Here is a 19939-nt window from a genome sequence, read left to right as displayed (position 1 = left end):
AAAATTGGCTTAGTGTTTGAGTAAGTAGCTTGGCTGTCATTTTTATACTGCAAGCAAGGTGCCTGCATTGGTTACTGAATCTATGCCTCAGAATAATTTTCACAAGCTCCTGTCATTTTCTGAACGATTATATTTGCAAGGAAGTCATTATCTAAAATTGCACTGAAAATGATTGATTAACCATCTTGACAGAATATTTTTGAGCTGCAAAATAAGCTAAAATAATTAAGCCAGTTTAGGAACACGATCATATAATTGTACTTCATTTCAAATGAGAAGAAAATCGACTAACAGTATACATTATGAGCGGCACGGTGATGTAGTGGTTAGTGCTGTCACCTCACAGCAAGAAGGTCCGGGTTCGAGCCCCGTGGCCAGCGAGGGCCTTTCTGTGTGGAGTTTGCATGTTCTCCCCGTGTCCGCGTGGGTTTCCTCCGGGTGCTCCGGTTTCCCCCACAGTCCAAAGACATGCAGGTTAGGTTAACTGGTGACTCTAAATTGACCGTAGGTGTGAATGTGAGTGTGAATGGTTGTCTGTGTCTATGTGTCAGCCCTGTGATGACCTGGCGACTTGTCCAGGGTGTACCCCGCCTTTCGCCCGTAGTCAGCTGGGATAGGCTCCAGCTTGCCTGCGACCCTGTAGAACAGGATAAAGTGGCTACAGATAATGAGATGAGTATACATTATAAGCTTATATTTCAAGTGTGTATGTATTTGCCTTACAATAAGATTGCACTCTAAGCACATTAACTGGAACCTCATATCATGATTTTGTTTGATTTCATATGGAGTTGCAAGGGAAAGGTGCAAACGCTAACCATAACCTTAGTAGGGCTTGTTACAAATTCAGTCATGCAAATTGAATTTGAGCGCAGGAGACAAGGTTGGTTAAGCAAGTTATGCTTTTAAATGATACACACACACACGTCTTTGCAAAGCGTATGTGTTGGGTCCTGCGATGGACTGGTGTCCAATCTTGAGTGTATTTCTATTTCACGACCAGTGCTTCTGATATAGGCTCCAGATCTACTACAATTACTGAAGCTGAAGAAATGAAGATGCATGGACAAGTGAACTTGTGGTTTCTTGTCAGAGGCAGTTTTTAAAAAAACTCACTCAATTAAAACCTCTGGTCCTTTATGACCTGCCATGTCTACTTGGATCAAAAGGAGGAGGCTATTTGCTGGTACCTCGTATAGTGAAAGCTACATCAGGGGGCGGAGGCTTTTCTTACAAAGCCCCACAGTTATGGAACAGCCTTCCAAGTAGTGTTCGGGAATCAGACAGTCTCAGCGTTTAAGTCTACGCTGAAAACATATCTGTTTAGTCAAGCCTTTTGTTAATAGTGTTTATGAGGGAAAGAAGTAGATCTGGAGGGTCCTCAGATATAAAGTGTTTGGGATGTATGGATGCTGTCAGTCCCTCATTCACTTGCTCGCTCAAGTGTGTTGACGGTGTTGTGGCTGCTGCTCATGCATAGTGAGCACGGGGCGCCCTCATGCCTGTGTTAACCTCTGGCTCTCCCCTTTTAGTTATGCTGTCCTAGTTGGTTTTGCCGGAGTCCCTGCTTGCGCTCAGCACAAAATGTATACTGTTCTTACTCATCAGGTGACATTGGGCATGTTCCCCTCCGGTCTGTCCCTCTGAGTTACATGTCAATCCTGAGATCGAGATGCTGACCTCTTCTGCTCCTCGGACCTGCTTGATCCATCCTGAAGCCCTACGTCTGGCTGGAGTCTCATCGCTTCGCTCCTGTGGAGGATGGCCCCATGAGGACAGTTGAAAGTCACACCTGGAGGACGCCCTGGACACTTACAGTAATGCTTTTATGGCTGAGGACTACAGTTGACTTGCTAACTTTAGGACTGCAGTTGTCATGAACAGTTTTGCACTCAAGTTTCTGTCAATGAAGAGTTTATAACTAACTAGAAAAGCACTCGGAGAGCGCAGACCCTCGCCAAGAATCCTTTAAAAAAATTCTAGGATCCAGACGGTGATCCGGATCACCGCCAAAATTTAATGGATTGTTACTTGTGCCCAGTCACACCTCTGGACACACCTCTGGTCTGTCATCACCCAAATGAGGATGGGTTCCCTTTTGAGTCTGGTTCTTCTCGAGGTTTCTTCCTCATGTCGTCTGAGGGAGTTTTTCCTTGCCACCGTTGCCACAGGCTTGCTCATTGGGGATAGATTAGGGATAAAATTAGCTCATTTTAAAATCATTAAAATTCTGTAAAGCTGCTTTGCGACAATGTCTATTGTTAAGTGCCATAAAAATAAACTTGAATTAAAACCAAATTGTTGTAACTACAACTAAAGTTAATTGAGGAAGCCAAATGTATATGATGTGTGAGCATTTTTAAATACGTTAATGAGTGCAATAGTAGCAGTGATCACTTCCTAACTCCCTCAAGCAGCTCCAGTGCCGTATTAAGCCAATGTGGTGCCCCTGGGCACTATACCTCAAGTGCCCCACCACCCTGCGTGCATGCGTTCAGTAACCTCCTGCCGGGACCATTAGCAATAGCCAGTTCTTTTTTCAACTCCGTTAGATCTCCCCATCGCGCAGGATCAGTTGAAATAGAGAAGTGTTCTACTGGCGTCGGCTGCGCTGGGTTGACATCCATAACACCCTCGTCTTCCTTCTCGTCACCATGGTGTGAACTGATCTCTACCTGGCTTAAAGTGGCTTCGCACATATCCTCCTCCCCGGGGTCTCCCTTGCTCCCATCTTCCTCAAGGGGATCCTCGTCGTCTCCGACCCCTCGGCTAACACTGGCTGTGGTTGTAGCATCTCCCCGGCTAGTGCTAGCAGGGCCATCTCCCTCACTAGCATCGCTGGTTTCACTAGCTTCGGCTTCAGCGCTGGTAGTGACAGCAGTTGTTGATGTTTTTATAAAAAAACGATCTAACACTGGAACATTTTTAATTGCAGCTACACGCCTGGACTCATCTCATCTCATCTCATTATCTCTAGCCGCTTTATCCTTCTACAGGGTCGCAGGCAAGCTGGAGCCTATCCCAGCTGACTACGGGCGAAAGGCGGGGTACACCCTGGACAAGTCGCCAGGTCATCACAGGGCTGACACATAGACACAGACAACCATTCACACTCACATTCACACCTACGGTCAATTTAGAGTCACCAGTTAACCTAACCTGCATGTCTTTGGACTGTGGGGGAAACCGGAGCACCCGGAGGAAACCCACACGGACACGGGGAGAACATGCAAACTCCGCACAGAAAGGCCCTCGCCGGCCCCGGGGCTCGAACCCATACACGCCTGGAGTCTTTCTCTTTTTTTAATTTTCTCTTCACACAACCACTCAAATGATGTCTGTCCATTTTTCATTTCTACCGCGGTTTTTAAAAAGTTGATACATTTCACCGTGGTGGACTGGCTCAACTGACAAGTTGAGGAAAGGGGGGTTAATGGTTACATAGGCCACTCTTGCTCAGAATTATGATTATTATTGTTGTTCTTATGAAATTAGTGTTCATAATGAATTATATATGACTATTTAACAATGTCAAGTGTATAACCATTTTAAGTGTACAAACATTCACGAAAAATATTTTTAAAGTTTCTGTCATGTGGTGCCCCCCCCCCCCCCCCCCCCCCCCACTGGCTGTGAGTGGTTAGTGCCCCTGGGCACTGTGCCGCAGGCCCATATAGTTAATCCGGCCTTGAGCAGCTCTAACCATACCTTGGGTGATGGTACTAATAATTGTTGCAAAATGGATTAATAGCGGAGCGAAACGCAATGCTTAAGAGAATATGGTAATACATTGACCTGATTTTTGATGGCTTTTGCGACCGTACATACAAATGATGTACAAACGTACCACCACAGGGAACCTGATTATAAGTGCAAGTCAACGTATCATAAACACTTGACCACTGGACAAGGAAATTTCTATCTTTATTTACATAAGAGGGTGGCACAGTGGTGTAGTGGTTAGTGCTATTGCCTCACAGCAAGAAGGTCCTGGGTTCGAGCCCCGGGGCCGGCGAGGGCTTTTCTGTGTGGAGTTTGCATGTTCTCCCCGTGTCCGCGTGGGTTTCCTCCGGGTGCTCCGGTTTCCCCCACAGTCCAAAGACATGCAGGTTAGGTTAACTGGTGACTCTAAATTGACCGTAGGTGTGAATGTGAGTGTGAATGGTTGTCTGTGTCTATGTGTCAGCCCTGTGATGACCTGGCGACTTGTCCAGGGTGTACCCTGCCTTTCGCCCGTAGTCAGCTGGGATAGGCTCCAGCTTGCCTGCGACCCTGTAGAAGGATAAAGCGGCTAGAGATAATGAGATGAGAATGAGATGAGATTTACATAAGATAGATAGGGGTTTATCCAGTGCTTATTTAAAATTTTTTTTAAAATATCATGGGATTTACCAACACGTTTTATGGAAAATATTCACGACAGTTTCATATAAAACTGTTTTTAGTCCACTAGCTTGTTGGACAGTTGTGACCAGACAACTGTTTGTTAAGAAGTTTGAAATATCAAGATTGCAGCTCTAACCATCGGTGATCATATGCTGCATTTGGTCAAGGAGTATGTTTTCGTGTGTGTTGTATTTTTCACCCAAAACTTTTTATCCTACAGTGTTTTCTTGTGGGGGTTGTTTTTCCCATAGCGGGCAATGTATGTTTGTTTGCATTGTATGGTCTGCTTTTTTTTTTTAAATCAACTGAAAAATTTTCACTCTGTATACTCATGCAAACATCATTTATTGTATAGTTCAGTAGCAATTATGAACACCTTTCCTTAGTTTTAGATTATCTAAAACTACCGCCGATCGATATTGAATAGTTCTAATGTCTAATAGAATATTATCGTAACTATATAGCTACGATAATATTCTATGATGTAAAGTGAAAATGCTCGTTCACTGCCGTCCACCAGGCTCCCAGCAGAGTCGCACCATGATAAATGTGGTGGTGTTTTTAGCATATGGCATGCAGAATGTGTCAAAGAAAGGAATAAATATGTATTTATAACTGTGATGCGGATCTCATTATTGGTCTCACAGTCACAAGACAATGCAGCAATTTACTGACATGAAATACATCACACTATTCGATAGTTCATATGCTGTAGTATTCTATTCAGGTTGATTTTGTGCTCTTGCAGATACTTTGCTCATACACTCAGTGGGAGGTCCGCTTTTAGACACTGCCTAAATATCTACGTTCAGCAGTTACATTAAGACACTCATACTGTAGGTTCATCTGTATGAACTTTATGGTCCATAAGCATTGCTTGCTCAGTAAGTTGGATGTGATTATATAATACTTCTAAACGAAGGCCTGCTTTCTGGCCACAAGGCCAAAGGCACATTAGTAAACTAGCCAGCCCTTAATGTAAAGATGAAATAAGCACTTCTGGGAGAACAAAAGGCCATAATAAGATCGAGAAGCACTCCTTGAACGTGTGATCGATACGTGCTATAAATGCATGGAAGGAAAAAAAATCTTGGTTCTTTTATGTCTGAAATTTACCAACCCTTTCTAACATTAAAAAAAAGGTGTATTTTTCCTAACTTTGTCAGAATTAGCTGGACTTTTAGCTGTGAACTTTAGTAACCAGACACGTATTTGGTAAAGTTTATAATAGCAAATGTCCACAGCAACTCACTGATTATAGATGAGAGAAATGAGAGAAAAATCCAGTGGGTGTGAAGCAGAAAGAACAGTTTATTGTACCCATAACAGATTATAAACTAAAAAAAAGGTACACAATTCAAAGGTGAAGCCTATACACATGCAGACTCCCCCTTCTGGAGATAGGGCTTGAAGTTAATAAACCTCTCATTCAGTGAGAAAGCCTATTACGTATAGATCAGTTTCCATTCCAAAGAATATCTTCCAATGAATATTTCCCAAACAATCTTCATTTGTCCCAAAGTCATGAAGAACACAATACATGGTTCAGATGTGTTGGGAACCCAGAGTAAGCAGTAACCTGGCTGGTCTGTGTGTGTTTGAGGACTGTTATGGAAAACATTGCTGTAATCCAACACAAAGGGAGTCCATTAAGCCCTGATCTGCAGTGAAAGCACCACAGGCATCCCGCGTTTAAAACAGGGTTTAGGCAGTACTATACAGCTGATACAATTAAATCAAAACCAATGCAGACTTTGCAAAAATAGATATTTATATAAGTTTCTCTCAAAAAAAAAAAAAAAAGCAAGGAAACAACGCAGAGAAATAAATTTCATCTTTGTCCAGCATAAAGCGATATGTTAGTGGACAATTGTCAGTTGAGTACCATGCAAAAAAAAGGAAGCAGTGGTCTTTCGTCAACTTCATGTTGGCAGTGAAAAAGAGTCCAGGAGAAGGCGTACTTTTCACCTTATTGCATGCAAAGTCCTGGCTGTCCTGCCATCGTGGTACATTTTAAAAGTTGTACAGTGCTAAAGAAAAGCAAGCGAAAGATAATACAAAACAGGATAAAACATTGACCCTTAAATACATTAAGTAGTCAGACATTGTAAATCTCTTGGAGAGTTTGTCTAGTGCATCCCTTTTTGAATATTGTATTTGTGTTTAACAATGTACCAATTTTCAAGGAAGTGTCAATGCATATGAAACGTTTAACAATGGGTTAACAGTCACTGAAATCCGACCGAACGTCTTTAAGAGCGCATCTAGTTCAGCTTCGTTATAGAGCAATAACCTTTGAGTAATCCAGTGGGATAGTGCGAGCTAATGATACAAAAACAACCCCACAACATTTACAATGACTAAAAACCAAGCCAACAACAATTTAAAAAAAAAAAAAAAAAAAAGCTTTTTTTTTTTTAAAAAGAAGTCCATGTTTGAAGTAGTCCTGCATTTAGTTAAACCAAAAGTACTGTATAAAAGCCAGCTTTCTAAACAAGTCTAACCAAAACTAAAATGAATGGGTCTCTTTTGCAAAATAAAGCCCTTTTCACTTCTACTAGATGTCTATATGATTTGAGGTAACACAAATCTATTACTACCCAAGTAGGCAGCTATTAAATAGTGCTGTGATTATTTTTTTTTGTTTTGTTAGGACACCTCTTAATATCTTTTTTTCCTTTTTTTTTTTTTAAACAGATTGTCAAAACAAAATTGCTACAATTCTTTCAGTCTGCGCAGAGACCCAACAGTCCTTCAGCACACTGACTTCACATTTTCTGCAGCATCAAGTAACCATCTACCACAAAGCAGGTCAAGCTGCAGAAGTCCAGATATCCCTCACTTCCCAGACAGACACTTTCTCATGGGCCAATGCCAGAGATTTGATGGTTTGCAGATCACTCCATTAATTTAATGCAACTTTTGGGGGAGCGTTATTCTGTAAATGGACAACAGGGCAGAAGTAGAGGCAGCAGGGACAGACGTGCTCTGGTCTGCTCAACAGTTCAGGTTTTGGATTGGGGATGAGAGTCAGTACACATAGCCGTCAGGGAAAGGCATCCCAGAGACGCACTGCTCTCCTCCATCTACCAGGTAAGAGCTTCCTTCATCATAGCGTGTGATGGGTAGTGCATCATCGTCTACTACAGGCAAGCCATCAGGATCAGCCTTAATGTTTGGCCTCTGGTTGTCTGGAAAGGCCATGGAGAAGAGGGCCTCAGGATCACACACAAATTTATAGACGTACCTCTCACCAGCAACCTGAGGATTAATTAAAATAAAAATGCAATTGGAAGAATGCACTGCATTTTATAACTAAGCTGAGCATCAATGTGAACTTGTCTTTACCTTCTGCATGATGCCCTTCTCATAGTAGTAGCGCAGAGAGCGACTCAGCTTGTCATAATTCATGGCTGGTCGGTTTTTCTGAATGCCCCAACGTCGAGCCACCTAGTGTACAAGTTATGTCATTTAAAAAAAAAAAAAAACGATTTCACGACAGCATATACATAACATGTAGTGCCCTTTATATTTTGTATTCAAGACTGACCTCTTCTGGCTCAATCAGCTTAAACTCCATGCCACGTCCTGTCCAAGCAATGAAGTGACCGTTGGCAGGGTCATCAAGAAGTGTGACCAGAAACTGCCAGAGCTGCAGAGATCCACGACGTTGGTAAGGTAGGCCATCACGAAATACAGAAGGCTCCTGCTTTACTTTCCCTGTTAAAAGAACAAATGGTGAAAGCCTGCCAAAATTCTCAAAATCAAAGCCTGATATATATTATATATAAAAACTTTTTCCACTGAAACCCTACACCAAAATCATTTTCCTGTAACCATATAAATAAAATAGAATGAGCCGTGTGCATAAATATCATTAGAAAGTCTTACCTTCAAGTCGTTCAGGAACTACACATGTATCATCATAATAAAAGTGCTGATCTCTGTCAAATGAAAAACCTGCAAGAAAAAGGAACAAGTTGAGTAAATGCAGGGAAAAGCTGCATTTGGACAATATATTTAGTATTACATGTTTGAGTTCATTGAGAAATGAAAACCCAAACGAAGAGAAACAAGAACAGAAAACGGGAACTGAAACAAGTCTTGCGAAACATGCTTTTGGACCCAAAAGTGATTTCATGTATTACAACTGATTACCTACTTTCTTGGCTTTGGTAAAAGCTTGCTCCTCTCCCAAATGAAGACCGGCAATTAGGCACTTCTGAAAGTCAAACAAAAAGATACCATGGATTAAAGACTAGAAAACTAACAGCTAAATAAAAGTCTCAAAATATTTAAATAAAAAAATCATAGAACAATTCAACATTAATGCACTGGGAAAAAAAAATCCTTGATAAATACATTGTTCACATAATTATATTCAGTTCATTAAAAGAGAGCACAGAACAAAGGTATCTTAATGCTTATGAAAAACAAGAGCTGGAATACAAGCATCCCACCCACACATCTGATGTCATTAGCCTTCATCAATGCACCAACACATTATATCCACGTGAAACAAAAACAGATCAACACAATGCTGTTCTATGCTATTGCTTTTGGATATTAAAAGAAAACGGAACAGGAGAAAGTGACGTCATTGATTCACTTCCAGCAAACCATGACACAAAGCCCAACACACTTGTGTATGCATTTGTAGACAGGAGATCAAGATCATTTGGACTATAATCACTGGCCAACACGTATGATGAACTCAAACAAGTGTGCTCTTATGCTAGACCTCAGTAGTTTGAATTTGGTTATAATTGATGGTCAAGAGAAAACAAGGAACAGGGTGTGCATTTTAGAATGAAGCCCAACTACTGAACTACAGAAAGTCTTAGCTGTACAAACGCCTTCAATTCACCACTTTAGATTAAACGTTCAAGTTAGACAGAGTTATAATTTGATTACGTTTGATAAACCTCACAATGTCCATTTTCTGCTTTTCATTCAACTACAGTACACGGATGAGACATACTGTTGGGAAGGAATTTCTGCAAGATACTGCCACGTCTGACTCTTTTCTCAAAGTTAGCGTGTGAGTATTTGCATGGATCTGTGAGTTTTAGCAGAGCCTGGTGAGGCAGAGACAAGCACACATGGAAGATTCCACAACCTGAGCCACATCTCTTCCCCACCAAAGCTGGCTTTTACAGTCTGATGAAGTCTGGACACGGTCACTGTTCCTTTTAAAAGCAGACACGTATTAATACTAACCAGAGTCAAAGCCAAAGTCTCGTGGCTCTTGCTTGATGGTCATTGGGTGGAAGGCAGCCTGGGGTGGGCCCATGCTGGGGACACCCTGCTCAGTGTACCGAGGGTCCAATAGCTCCTGTTTAAAACCCTGAGGATGAACAGGAACCACCGGCTCCGACATTTGCCGATGATACGGTGGCCGGCCATCTCTAGGTGAAGTGCTCGATGGCTGGGGAATGTAGTTAGGTTTTCCCTGGGTCTCAGAAGACGGGAATGGCAAACAGGGTTCAGAGAGCTGGCGCTGAAACCTATTGGAGAAAGCAAGTAGAAAAATGTTCAACTCACCAAAAGAATTTAAACAAATATTAAATGCCAAGAAGGATTCCAACAATTCACAAGTTCAGTGTATTTGCTAGTACGGTATATGCAGGCTGTAAAATGAGACAACGGGACCAGGTCAAACCTATGAGACAGCTATTTTAAAGGAGAGCTTAGCAGAGATTCTGGTCTGTTGCTTACCATGGAGATCCTAGCTCCAGATTACTAACTGCCAACGACATACCACAAATTCCTTGGCATGCTCCCAGAAATCATACTGCAACTGGCAGGGTGCACAGCCAACCTCTATTCCCACAGGGGACAAATTAAGAAAGCCCTCCTACAGAGGAGCAGTTATGCTACCACAGCATCATATCATCTGCCTTATAATACCACGGGCAATTTTTCACATCCGAGGAAATCTATGTTTCTGAAACATCAGCCACCATATACAGTATATACCTCTATAGACCAATGTTGTCTTTTATAGTAAGTGCAGCAGAGGACACACTGAACATAAGCATTTCATATTCATACTTTCGACTCGCAGAATTGAAGAATCTGCTGAAATTACCACCAAGAAGGTTCTCTTAAGAATGCAACAAAACTTAAAGAAATTAATTTTATTTTCATTAAAACATGTCAAAATTATCAGCACCCCAGAATTATTGGGGAAGTCAAAACAAGGTCACAGTTTTAACCGAATAAAAGAAGCAAAAGACTTAGATGCCGTAGATGGAAAAAAACAAACTCCATATATTGGGTCAACGTTATAGTCTGGATATGTTCAATTCATATGATCATTTTTGCTCATTTTCTGAAGGGTGCTGATAATTTTGGAGTTGACTCTAGGCCACTATTGTAAACAATACAGACCCGCACCTGTGCTCGTTGTTAAAGGGGGCATTGTGGTTTTGAGGTGGACATGGCACTGCAAAAGGTGGAGTCTGGCTGTGTAGTGGGAGGCTCCTCTGACTGAGGGCGGAGTTGGTCACAGCAGGCTGTCCGTGTAGGGAGCATTGCCCTAATGTAGAATTATGGACAAGAGGAGACGTCTGTTCATGCATGGGGTGCGTGTTGGTGGAGCTGCATGGTGATACAGGCGTTGAAGGAGGAGTCAATGGCTTGAACCCAACAGAGGCTTTTCTTTCATAGGCACTGCAAGAAGTAAAAGGAACGAAACAGTCGGTCACATAAGGGGAAGCTCCCGACATGCAGTTAATAGCACAGTGATGATGCAAAGACTAAGCTAAACTAAATAAATAAATTAAAAAAAAAAAGAAACAAAAAAAAAGTATTTGGAAAGCTGCTTTACATTAAAACCATTAGTGGCTGCTTGATAGTGATAAACTAATAACAGTTCTCGTTGGTTCTTTGAATAGTTAGATAGTCTCACTTTCTAAACAAATAATCTTTTAGGATATTAGATTTACCTTCCCCCCCCCCCCCCCCCAAGTTTTCTGGGGTGACTATAGGAGAAATGAGATCTCACTGTCATCAAGCAGGGATCATGTTTCTATTGTGTGGTTTAGTGAAATACTAAAAACACTAGCTGTGACAAAAACTGATGCAGTAATAAACATGATAAAAATCTAGGGGGAAAAAATGAAAAGAAAAGCACAGAAATAGACTGAAAAAAATCTAGAAATAGTAATGCGGTCATTTATATTTAAAAATAAATAAAATAAAGTGCTTGAATTCCTGTACATGAACCAAATGATTTTCACATTATCTATAGTTTATAATTTGCTCATATGAAAAAGCATGCTGGAATAGAATGTACAGTGGTGCTTGAAAGTTTGTGAACCCTTTAGAATTTTCTATATTTCTGCATAAATATGACCTAAAACATCATCAGATTTTCACACAAGTCCTAAAAGTAGATAAAGAGAACCCAGTTAAACAAATGAGACAGAAATATTATACTTGGTCATTTATTTATTGAGGAAAATGATCCAATATTACATATCTGTGAGTGGCAAAAGTATGTGAACCTCTAGGATTAGTTCATTTGAAGCTGAAATTAGCGTCAGGTGTTTTCAATCAATGGGATGACAATCAGATGCGAGTGGGCACCCTGTTTTATTTAAAGAACAGGGATCTATCAAAGTCTGATCTTCACAACACACGTTTGTGGAAGTGTATCATGGCATAAACAAAGGAGATTTCTGAGGACCTCAGAAAAAGTATTGTTGATGCTCATCAGGCTGGAAAAGGTTACAAAACCATCTCTAAAGAGTTTGGACTCCACCAATCCACAGTTAGACAGATTGTGTACAAATGGAGGAAATTCAAGACCATTGTTACCCTCCCCAGGAGTGGTCGACCAACAAAGATCACTCCAAGAGCAAAGCGTGTAATAGTCAGCAAGGTCACAAAGGACCCCAGGGTAACTTCTAAGCAACTGAAGGCCTCTCTCATATAATGTTAATGTTCATGAGTCCACCATCAGGAGAACATTGACTACGTTTACATGCACATCCAAATCGAGCTGCTGTCGGTAATCGAGCTGAAGGTCCCAGCAGGGTGCCAGAGAAATCCAATCCTACATGCACAGTGTTTAAATCGAGCTATTGTTATGAGGTGCATTGTGCACCCGAGCCACAGGTGGCGCTACACGCCCCATCGTGTTGGTACACTTCCGGTTATCGTCATGAAGAAGAGCTATTCAAGAGTATAAACAAAGTGACTACAGGCGGAAATTAGCATGCACTGCTATAACCTGGTACAGACATCTGTCCTTACCACAAGGATAATGTTTAATTTGTACACTGTCCCTTTTAAAAATAAAATAAACTCTAAACTCTAAGAAGAGTGTTTGTAGTTTGTATGTACGAACAGAAGTGTTCCTAATAAAGTGGGCGGCTAAGGTGAAGTGTCATGCCGACCGAGGCTGTTTTTTCGACACAATTCACAGCTATGCAACAGCTGTACAGATGTATTTGGTGATACAGTAAGTGAGCTAAATTTTAACAGTGCAAACAATGCCACAAAAAGAAAAGATTCATGCCGTTGTCATGATTCGTTGTCATGCCGACCGAGGCTGTTGTGTTTCCCTTGTGGTCTTGTCACTTCCGGAAGGGGCAGTGCTGAAGTAAGTAGCTCGAATACGTAGCTCAATAGGGTATAGCTCGGCAGAAATCGCATAATCTAGGTCGTGTAGCTCGATTCCGAGAAATCAAGTTCGGTTCAGTTTCAGCCGAATTAAGGTGTATACATGGCATTTTGAACTTCAATTTCAGTCGAGCAACGGCAGAAATTCGATTCTCTCCATGTGCATGTAAACGTAGTGACTGAACAACAATGGTGTGCATGGCAGGGTTGCAAGGAGAAAGCCACTGCTCTCCAAAAAGAACATTACTGCTCATCTGCAGTTTACTAAAGATCACGTGGACAAGCCAGAAGGCTATTGGAAAAATGTTCTGTGGATGGATGAGACCAAATAGAACTTTTTGGTTTAAATGAGAAGCATTATGTTTGGAGAAAGGAAAAAACACTGCATTCCAACATAAGAACCTTATCCCATCTGTGAAACATGGTGGTGGTAGTATCATGGTTTGGGCCTCTTTTGCTGCATCTGGGCCAGGACAGCTTGCCATCATTGATGGAACAATGAATTCTGAATTATACCTGCGAATTCTAAAGGAAAATGTCAGGACATCTGTCCATGAACTGAATCTCAAGAGAAGGTGGGTTATGCAGCAAGACAACGACCCTAAGCACACAAGTCATTCTACCAAAGAATGGTTAAAGAAGAATAAAGTTAATGTTTTGGAATGGCCAAGTCAATGTCCTGACCTTAATCCAATCGAAATGTTGTGGAAGGACCTGAAGCGAGCAGTTCATATGATTAAACCCACCAACATCCCAGAGTTGAAGCTGTTCTGTACGGAGGAATGGGCTAAAATTCCTCCAAGCCGGTGTGCAGGACTGATCACCAGTTACCGGAAACGTTTAGTTGCAGTTATTGCTGCACAAGGGGGTCACACCAGATACTGAAAGCAAAGGTTCACATACTTTTGCCACTCACAGATATGTAATATTGGATCATTTTCCTCAATAAATAAATGACCAAGTAGAATATTTTTGTCTCATTTGTTTAACTGGGTTCTCTTTATCTACTTTTAGGACTTGTGTGAAAATCGGCTGATGTTTTAGGTCATATTTATGCAGAAATATAGAAAATTCTAAAGGGTTCACAAACTTTCAAGCACCACTGTAGAAATCTGTACAGATGAAAGTAATATTTGAAAGCCAGTGTGAGAGCAAAACAGTAAAACAAGTGAGGGTAAAAGTGACAAATGAAACTAAGTTACCATGGCAACATGATGAATGAAAGAATAGAAAAACAAGAAGGAGGAGGGATGGAGGGTACTAGCACAGGGGATGTGGGATGGAGTGACAAGTAAGACAGGACTGAAACAGCACAGATTAAAAACTTTAGTATAAAAGGCTATTATGATACAACCATGTTTCAGAACAATAATTATCAAACCAGCTTAAGGAGAAATTTGCACTGCATGCTTACCTGTAGTTATAAAGGCACTTCTCTCCATACAGCATGGGACTCCTGTTCTCACTACAGGGGGAGAGCTCTTTGGAAGGGCTCAGCTCCCGTTTAATTTTAGTTGGAGGAGGGCCATGAAATGTTACTGAAAAAGACAGTGGAGTGGAAGTATATAATACAGTGCATCAAATCGAACACGTCAACAGCAGTATAGTGCTGATCTTCTGAAGGAGTGTCCTAACTCAACACCATTAATTGGCTAACTGTTGGGTATAAGAGAGAAATCCTTTGCCCATCAGTACTGTGGCTTTGCAAAACATGCACAATCAAAGTGCTCCCTTCTGATTTCCATCATGGGCAAGTCGATACTCATGAATCACAGCAGCTGTAATTCAATGATTGTGAATGATTTTCCTCCCTGCACTGTAACCATTAGCTGCTGGATCTCTGCATCAGCTCCCATATCCGGCGCCACATAATGGCCAATGAAACTAGATCCCTGGGCACAGAGCAACACTAGCAGGATAAATCAAGTTGACTATACTGAGCTTAGGAAACCACATAGGAGGCATATGAACATTCAAAGCATGCTGAAAAGCATAGTACAATGTACTGTAGATAAACACTCCTTTCAATGAAACCTAATGGTAGATGGATTTTCCCACTCTCCTAAGGCAGGCTACAGTCGTGCATGGGATGTCCTGGAGATGACCAGAGAAACCACACAGCTCTGCAGAATAGAAGCCTGGAGAGGAAAGTGGATCGCTGCCAAGTGCCCAAGGCCTTTTCCAAGATGACCATCATACACACATGAAAAATTTCTCACTGCACTGTATGGCCACAGCCAAGAGAATGTCTACACACCCACAAAGGGCCTCTCTGTGTAAATAACAAATCACAGAAAAAGATACTGTACTATATCGGTCTTCACCATACTGGATAAGCAAAACAGGACTGAAATAATGAGGTCCGACACAAAAACCACCACACCCTGGCTCCCAACATCAGCATCAGACCAAAACACAAATAAACTTATGCAAGTCAAACAAGAGAAATGGGAAGTTATAAAACGCATTACTGAATATTACACAAGTATTTCACTTGGCTGCAATACAGTGGCCAGTTTCTAACAAATCCTCCATTTAGGAGGTGAAAAACACCTTCACTCAGTTTCAGCAGTTCTGGGTTGTTCAGAATGAGACCGCAGAATGCAGGCACCTCCACCCTCTGGAATTCAATCCATTCCTGGCTAAGCTGAGTGCATGAAATCATGAGGAGCTTGCCTCATACCAATCAGGTGCTTTAAAAAAAGTGGTCTAGGTTAGGGTCTGAGATCAAGGTTTCCCTGGGAACCTGATCAGTAACATCCATCATTAGGCTCTCTACTGAGAATTCATAACCCAACCAAATCAACAAGATTGCCTTGGTACTTGACACCACTTGTGTTTTACTGTGATGAGAAATTGGAACAAGACATGAATCTCTCTCTTCAAGTGGTCATGGCCTTCTCTGGACTTCATCCAGTGTACATGACAATGAAGAATAAATATTAAAATCTAAGGTACTCACAGCTGTCTGGCTGAAAGTCTGGGACGAACTGTTCATCATCAGGCACCTGGGCTGTGGAGACAAAACCATAGATACTGATGTTAAAAAAAAAATAAATAAATAAATAAATAATAATAATACACCACAATTCACTGATGAGCAATGCATGCACTGAAGCGATGATTGGCATAAGCATCAGCTGTCCCGCTGTAAATTTGGCATAAAGCACAACACAACAAGCCTGTCACTATAACCAAGCAGCAGCAGGCAAAAAGAACCATTGTGCTCCCATGAATACAGAATACACTTGAAATTCAAAACCCATAAATTGCACTATAGTAAAGAAAAAAAGAAAAAACAGAAGTGGCTTTTTCATAAACAATGTGAACTGAAACCCAACATTTGGGTAGATGAGGGATTAATTGTTTCAAATGTATGCAGAGGGGGGAAAAAAATCCTGTGCAATCTAAATACAACTTGCAGTTTTCCTTTACTGAAAACGGACTATGAGACAGGAACCCTCACCCTCTGCAATCCAGATTTCCTGCAGCTGACTGAGGTCCTGGAAAAGTTCTGTAGCAGACACACACAGGGAACTCGGTCTGAATACAACATACTGTACTGCTAAAACAAAACTGAAAAATCTAAAAAAAAAAAGGAATTAAATGATGTTACCACAGAAAAACAAGCATGCCTTAAAAGCACCCAAATAACACAAAAGCAGTATGTCTAAATCACAATGCATGAATGTTCGATTACCTTCTGTATCCTGAGCAAGTTCAGTGTCTACAAACTTTCTTTTCCTCTCATTGATGGTTCTGTTGTATGGCTCCTCCACCTGGGATGATTTCTGCTGTGGAGCAGACTAGTTAGAGAGATATGATCCGTTTGACAAAAGGCTCTCTCACTCCCATATCATCTGACTATCACTGGAGTAAAAATGACTCACATTTGATGGGACCATAAATGGTACTTGCTGGTCATAAAACCTGTCCATGATATCTGGGTCTTTACGAATCCCAGCAGAGGCCTTCGCTCAAAAGCGATAGCTGCAGAGTTGCTTCTGGTCTCTCTCGTCTACAGAAAGAACAGATCTACAGGTCAGAGAGCCACTCCAAGTACACACGATCTCTTCACATCAATAAATATATTGTCCTGAAGTCATGTTCAACTTGATCTGCTCCCGCCTCCTGTGTCTCATGTTCATTACAACATAGGAATGTGCATTGAAGGCACGGTGTATGTCTGGCACCACGTAAAACACACCACAACCCTTACATAATCAAAGCCAACCATCTATGCTCAAGAATATCAACGAACATGATCATAATCTTGGTTCGATCATCTTGCATAGCCAAAGGCATGCTTAGGCCTATATTTTACCAGTGTAGAAAATGTATTAGATCTGTAATTGTATTACTTTCAGTGTCAGTGAACAGCAATTCCATCATCTACCCTAGAGGGATCCAGAGCACACCAAAACACAGGAGGAAATAAGATCTGAGGTTTAGTCTCCAACATAAAAATCACCAATAATTTAAAAAAAAAAGTGGGGGTGAAAAAAAGCAAAACAAGCAAACAGCACAGTCATTTTTTTTTAAAGCTGTTAAAACATGGCTTTAACAGGCAGCAACTAACATCTGGGGAGAATATTGGCATGTAGAGAAAGTGAGAGAGAGGAGAAGATCAAAAGTGAGTGTGATGCATTTTCAGCTGGCTGATTGGCAGAAAGTTGAGAGCAAATACTGTACAGTGTAATGGAGCATGTTCACATTTCCATCACCCGCATCACTAGCAGCAATGTGTACAAAACAGTGCACTTACAATCCTAAAGCTGTCCTGAGGAGGAGCTTCAGCAGCAGAAACATCTACATTCAGATCTATTCGATGATACGGAAAGTTATTGCTCAAGTCCACTACTAAACAAGAAACCCTTGAAAAGTTGTCAAAATATCCAGGGGAACCGATCCAATAATATTCATATTATTAATAAACAACAACCATCTAATAATTTTGCAGTATGGACTAACTGACTCTCTCACGCTCTCTCTCTCTCTCTCACACACACTCTCTCATACACACACTCACTCACTCTCTCATACACACACTCACTCACTCTCTCATACACACACTCACTCACTCTCTCATACACACACTCACTCACTCTCACTCTCTCATACGAACACACACACACACACACACACTCCCTCACACACACACACACACTCACACTCTCTCTCTCTCTCATACACACTCACTCTCATACACACTCACTCTCTCCCTCACACACACTCTCACTCACTCACACACACACACTCATACACACTCTCACTCTCCCTCACACACACACACACTCACACTCACTCACTCTCCCTCACACACACACACACACACACACACACACACACACTCTCCCTCTGCCGCTTGTTTTTCTCAATGGGATGAAACCCGATCTGCGTGAGGATTAAACCGAGCCCTCCATTCACAAACCCACAAACCCAGCTGAGACCAGTCTGAGCTCACCCAGTAAACCGAGCTAAAATCCTCCTTGACATCAATATTACAAAAAAAGACCCTTTAGGAAACTTCATGCAAAAAAAATGGTTGCCAAAGTAAACCCTGTGTCAGATAAAATGGCGTTGCGCTTTTTCCCCTCAACGCCAAATAGCTGCTGGATTCGCAGTTCAGAGTCGAGGAGAAACTTAAACATTGTCAAAAAGCGCCTCCATAACCGGCAATTTCACCTGAAAACGATGCAAAAATATGAACTCTCCTCTCACCGTCTCGAAAATGCCGTGCACACGGTGGATGTCCTGAAAAACCCCGAAAGACTGTAAAATCCGCGAGAGAAAACCACTGGCGTCCGTTCCGCTCGGTCAGTAGCTCTGCTCTGCTCCCAATACAAAACTTGAATGGGATTTTGTAAATGGAGTGGTCTGGTTTCCCCTTGGGTTCCACGGACAAAAGTTTTCGTTCACTATTGGCCAAGTTTCCATGTCAATCAAGTCAACAACCAATAGTTGACGGAAGCTCATGAATTATGAATGAGGTGTGCTTTGACCAATCACAGTTCGCGTTTGTCCTATTTTTATGAATGACTGGGTTTCATTCACGTTCACATTCAGCTTCTTGTTTTTCCCTCCCTCGCCCCAGGCTCTTAAAGAGACACGCAGAGAAACATTTACATCACAGGTAATATTAACTGCGAGCTTATCTTTAAGAGTCACGACATGTTTGTACAAATACGTCCAGCTTGGAAAAGAACTGACACCGTAGTGTATCACAAAATATATTAGCAACAATCAGGTAAAAGACAATAGGCCCTAAAATACACTAAGAAATATGGGACACTATTTTCTCTCACTGTATTACCAGCAGAGTGTGTCTTACAATAGACTATATTATTTACAAGTAGATCATTTAATATTATTAGATCATTGAACTTCGTCAATCCCAAGAACACTGGTTGCGTGGTGGGAATCCTCGCTGGATGGAATGTTAGGCCATTGCACAGTGGTGTAGTGGTTATCACTGTCGCCTCACAGCAAGAAGGTTCCGGGTTCGAACCTTGCAGCTGGCGAGGGCCTTTCTGTGCGGAGTTTGCATGTTCTCCCTGTGTCTGCATGGGTTTTCTCCGGGTGCTCCCGTTTCCCCCACAGTCCAAAGACATGCAGGTTAGGTTAACTGGTGACTCTAAATTGACCGTAGGTGTGAATGTGAGTGTGAATGGTTGTCTGTGTCTATGTGTCAGCCCTGTGATGACCTGGCGACTTGTCCAGGGTGTACCCCGCCTTTCGCCCGTAGTCAGCTGGGATAGGCTCCAGCTTGCCTGCGACCCTGTAGAAGGATAAAGCGGCTAGAGATAATGAGATGAGATGAGATTATTTAATATTATTAGATCATTGAACGTCGTCAATCCCAAGAACACTGGTTGCGTGGTGGGAATCCTCGCTGGATGGAATGTTAGGCCATTGCACAGTG

The 19939-nt window shown here is 41.7% G+C and overlaps 1 protein-coding gene across 8 annotated transcripts; it reads right to left on the bottom strand.

The window, feature by feature from the left end:
• Positions 1-5677: 5677 nt before the first annotated feature.
• etv5a (ETS variant transcription factor 5a) lies at positions 5678-18852 on the bottom strand. 8 transcript variants are annotated; one of them, XM_060929942.1, is made up of 13 exons: positions 18703-18852; positions 16908-17035; positions 16718-16823; positions 16484-16531; positions 15980-16030; positions 14432-14555; positions 10780-11061; positions 9607-9893; positions 8549-8608; positions 8278-8346; positions 7937-8106; positions 7735-7836; positions 5678-7647 (listed from the first exon to the last, which is right to left on the bottom strand). In XM_060929942.1, the coding sequence occupies exons 2-13, from the start codon at positions 16953-16955 to the stop codon at positions 7417-7419; spliced, it is 1578 nt and encodes a 525-aa protein (XP_060785925.1). In that variant the 5' UTR covers positions 16956-17035; positions 18703-18852; the 3' UTR covers positions 5678-7416. The 8 variants fall into 8 exon arrangements, with proteins under 8 accessions (XP_060785925.1, XP_060785924.1, XP_060785926.1 ...); XM_060929941.1 differs by having other exon boundaries at positions 18739-18852; XM_060929943.1 differs by having other exon boundaries at positions 10786-11061; positions 18739-18852.
• Positions 18853-19939: the final 1087 nt, after the last annotated feature.

This window comes from Neoarius graeffei, chromosome 9, assembly GCF_027579695.1.
Source record: "Neoarius graeffei isolate fNeoGra1 chromosome 9, fNeoGra1.pri, whole genome shotgun sequence".
Taxonomy (NCBI): domain Eukaryota; kingdom Metazoa; phylum Chordata; class Actinopteri; order Siluriformes; family Ariidae; genus Neoarius; species Neoarius graeffei.
This window is presented reverse-complemented; position numbering and strand designations above follow the sequence as displayed.